The sequence below is a fragment of the Austrofundulus limnaeus genome, unplaced genomic scaffold (assembly GCF_001266775.1).
Source record: "Austrofundulus limnaeus strain Quisiro unplaced genomic scaffold, Austrofundulus_limnaeus-1.0 Scaffold95, whole genome shotgun sequence".
Classification (NCBI taxonomy): Eukaryota; Metazoa; Chordata; class Actinopteri; order Cyprinodontiformes; family Rivulidae; genus Austrofundulus; species Austrofundulus limnaeus.
The window spans coordinates 581,132-585,162 of NW_013952497.1; the positions used below are offsets into that span (position 1 = coordinate 581,132).

Sequence of the window (4,031 nt, forward strand, 5' to 3'; positions counted from 1 at the left end):
GTCCCTTGCACAACCAGCATCCAGGAATCTGATATATACATGTATGAGGACGGGGGGGGGGTCAGGTCTAACATTTAATAAAACACATGAAATGATATATTAATATAGCAATGTTGGATTTTCTCACAGGACTCGCTTATTCAGTTTTACTAACTTCTGTGATTTATCAATGAAAATAGTTGGACCACAGAACAACAGTAATGAAGATGTTATAAAGTCTGGTGATTGTTTGGTTTTTGGTTAGTCCGTCTTTATTCAATACCACAGGAAAACAACTGAACTCCTGACTATGGGAACATATCAGTTATATGTAAAGTGTTTAATTTAGTATTTTAATTAAAATAGTGTTCACATTAACYAGGATATTTCCTTACTTTGTGTGGAGGAATAAAAATGGGTACCACTTTACAATAAGGCTCCCCTTATAGACGGCTTATGAACAGTTTATAGATTATAGATAATTAATAAGTGTTTATTATGCATTAATTAAGGATGAGAAAGAATTAAAACTGTCCTGTTTCTTGCCGAATGGTGAGCCAAATATGTCCATGTACATATTACGTCTAAAGTGCTATATTAAACATTTCAGACTAGGTTACTACCTTAGCACAATAATGATTTGGAAACATGTATTTTACATAAAATATTGTACTGTATTACTGCATTATACATATCCACAACTATCAAAGGGAGCCTTATTGTAAAGTGTAAGACAGTAAACAATTTATTAATGACTAATAAACCTGTATAATGTCATAAGGGAGCCTTATTAATAMGGTACTGTTTTACACTTTACAATAAGTACATAAGATTCAGGCCCATTTTAAGTAAATACTCTGTTCATWGTGGATTAAGTCTTTTATATATTGAATTCTTTTCATTATGTTTTTCCAACTTGAAACCTAATAGAGTAATATCCTGTTTTGATATATTTTGTAAATATGTCCAAGCTTAATAATGTGGGAGAAATCCACAATTTTCTGTTTCTGTTTCAGTCAGTGTTTAAAACAGCAGGCACAATTGTTAAATACTGTATATCTCAGTGTACTTCCTTTCTTTAATTCAGCATGTAAAAAACAATCCCTTCATGTTATAKAAAGACCCTTGATTCAAGATAAATGTCAGGTTTCCTCTTATAAATTAATCATTAGTCATTCGATAAGATCAATCAACTTTAGATTAATTCATTAATCRATAACTTGCATCCCTAATTCAAACGCAAACTGCTACTTTACAATAACTCTCCAAAACGGCTCACTATAATCGACTTTTGTCTTTTATTGTGCAATTGTGTTTCTTTCACAAAATCATGCAACACCAGCTCCAGAAGACCGAGTCTATGCAGAACAAAGTGGATGTAAAAGAAATGTTTGTTTTTACTGAGTGAAGCAAACTAAGAATTAGATGCGTGTGCTATCTGTAAGGTGTTAAAAAAGACAAAGGAATCCCCAAAATGACTTTGAAATGATTATTGGACTTCTATGAGTAGTTTAAATTAAAAAAGAGCATTTCCATTTAAGTACCAGCTGCCTCTTTAGCAGGGGAAAATCAAAGTCCAACTACCTTTAAGCGCAAACAGACTTCAGCAGACAACATGAAAAATTTGGGGATTTTAACCTCTTTCCATCATGTAACCATGTCAAATGTTAATAAAATGTGTTATAGAGATAGTTTAAAATATCAGCAGTTATAAAATGKTTTTTGTTTTACTAAAACAGAAAATTTCTCAGCATAACAAGGCTTCACTTTGACTAAAATCACTAAAATCCATCTTTTGGTACACAAGATATTTCTCTGACAAAGTTATCACATAATAAGGCAAAAACATTATCTCTCTGGTGTCCATGTATCATCCCACAGGACATGCAGTAAACAAGACCTTGACCCACATTGATTAGAAACAGCTGCAGTTTACTATTATTATTATCCTGAGTGGTTTGATTACACAAGTTCTGATTACAACAGTATTTCATTTTTCCACACTGGTAAACATTTGATCTGATTGTTTCAGGTTTGCTGAAAATCTTTAAACAAAGAACCCACGAGCACCACTTCTGCAACCCGCAGCCACATGTCCACTGTCCACAACTAAATAAGCACAATTATGCCGACAATGGATGTAATGGAAAACCCATTGCTATTCTCAAAACACCTCCTCCTCCTTCTCCTTTCTTTTTTTGGCTCAAACAGTGCACAGTAGAAAAGGAGGAAAAATCGATCATGTGTCGGAGGCGCCTACCTCCCAGCACACTGAGGGTTATGGCCTCTGCATGTTCAGCCAGCAGATCCACCTTGGCTATGGCAGCCAGGGAGAGATAACTGGACATGTTCCTGCTCAGCCCCCTGTTCCCCCTCTGCAGGAAGCGCACCGCCACCGGGACAGCCAGCACCATGACCGACGGACAGCTGTAGTTCTGTAGGAGAAAGATGAGGCTCGGTTTTTAAGGTTGTATGTTTAGGAGAAAGGCAATGTTAAGGGGGTTTCTTAAAATGTGACCCAGTACTCTAAAATAACAAAAGGAATAACTTGTGCTCATAACGCACCCGGTTAGACCTGTCCAACTCTGTGACACCCAATAATAGTCAAAGTTCTAACTCCTTGAGATTTTTTGCTTTCTGCTTTTTCCTATTTTATGACATGAATGATGATTTCCAGGTACCTGCAAACCTGTTAGATGTGTAACCAGGAGAAAAATGTCACCATATTTTAAAGGGGGAGGTATGAAAAATTGACATTTTGAGCATTATACCATGTTATAATGTCATTCCCTAATCAAAACCATACCCAGAGTGTTGCTTCGACTCGTCCGTGTATGTTAGAGAAACCCTGGAATCTCCTGTTTGGAGCCGCCTAAACACTTGCTTCTACAAAGCACCGCCTGTTTATACAAAGCCCCTCCCTGTAGCTCAGTCTGCAGTCGAGTTCCCGCCCCACAGAGCACCCCTCCCCTGAAGCATTGTTGTTAAGATGTGCTGAAGTGGGAGTGTCAGTAACGGTAAGAGGTTCTTAAAGAGATAGCGGCCAATTTTAAGACATTTAGATGTAAAGTCTAATTTATTTTTGATATAAACAGCTTTCCTGAATTTCCTATAATTCAGCTTTCCCGAATTTCCCTGCACGGGACAATAAAGGCTGCTTCTATTCTATTCTATTCTATTCTATTCTATTCTATTCTATTCTATTCTCAGGACAACTGAAGGTTGAACCATGTGCCTCGAAAATATGTAATAAACCCCCTTTAAAAATTTAGGTAAAATCTTTTTGATAATATACTTTAGCTGCAGCAGCAGCAGAAAAGAAACTGACAATGATTAAGATTTGAGATTACATRCGTTACAACCTTTCACTCACACTTGCTGATATTATTGTATTATTTAAAATTTGCTTTTGTACAACAATGAAAAGAGTGTCTGAAAGATTAAACTAGGAACTATGACAAGCTCATATGACTAGCATGTATCATGGAGGAGGATAAAGTTTGGGCTACATTATATCATGGTCACAGGTTTGTGCTCTGATCTCTGGACTGAAGGAGGAACGAGTTATAAAATGCTCTGGTACCCCCCAGAGGACAATCTGACACACAACAGATGTTCACACTCGGTTTGTTGTGATTTCTAAACTCCACGCCCAAAACTATCATACCTGGTTGTAGTTCAGAATTCACCCAATATATTTAAATCCTATATTTGTTCTTAAAGTGTGAGAGAGGGAGATTACTTTGTCTGTACCATGCTTATAATCAGCCACATGATGGCAGTGCAGAGAGAACAAAACCGCTCCATTCCCACCAGACAATTCAATTTAATGTAGTCTGAATCATATTGCCTTTATTAGAAAACACTGTAAATTTAGTCAGAGCTTACAAAAATGATCACGATTTAACTGAATTGAATCAAACTAAGGTCCACATTTAACAACACGGTCATCAAAGTAAATCTCATCTGTCAGGCAGGAAAAAAAGATTCATTATAAGCTCAATATTTCTGTTCATGCTCACGTGTTGTAATAATCTTTATATATATAGTAT

At 36.2% G+C, this 4,031-nt stretch overlaps 1 protein-coding gene across 6 annotated transcripts in view; it reads right to left on the minus strand.

Annotated features, from left to right (window-relative positions):
* Positions 1-4,031, minus strand: part of veph1 (ventricular zone expressed PH domain-containing 1) — a 104,483-nt gene that overhangs the window by 75,680 nt on the left and 24,772 nt on the right. For all 6 annotated transcript variants that reach the window (XM_014012826.1, XM_014012825.1, XM_014012824.1 and 3 more), the window contains exon 5: positions 2,240-2,414. In XM_014012826.1, coding sequence (XP_013868280.1) covers positions 2,240-2,414 — 175 coding nt within the window. The remainder of the gene's footprint in view (positions 1-2,239; positions 2,415-4,031) is intronic.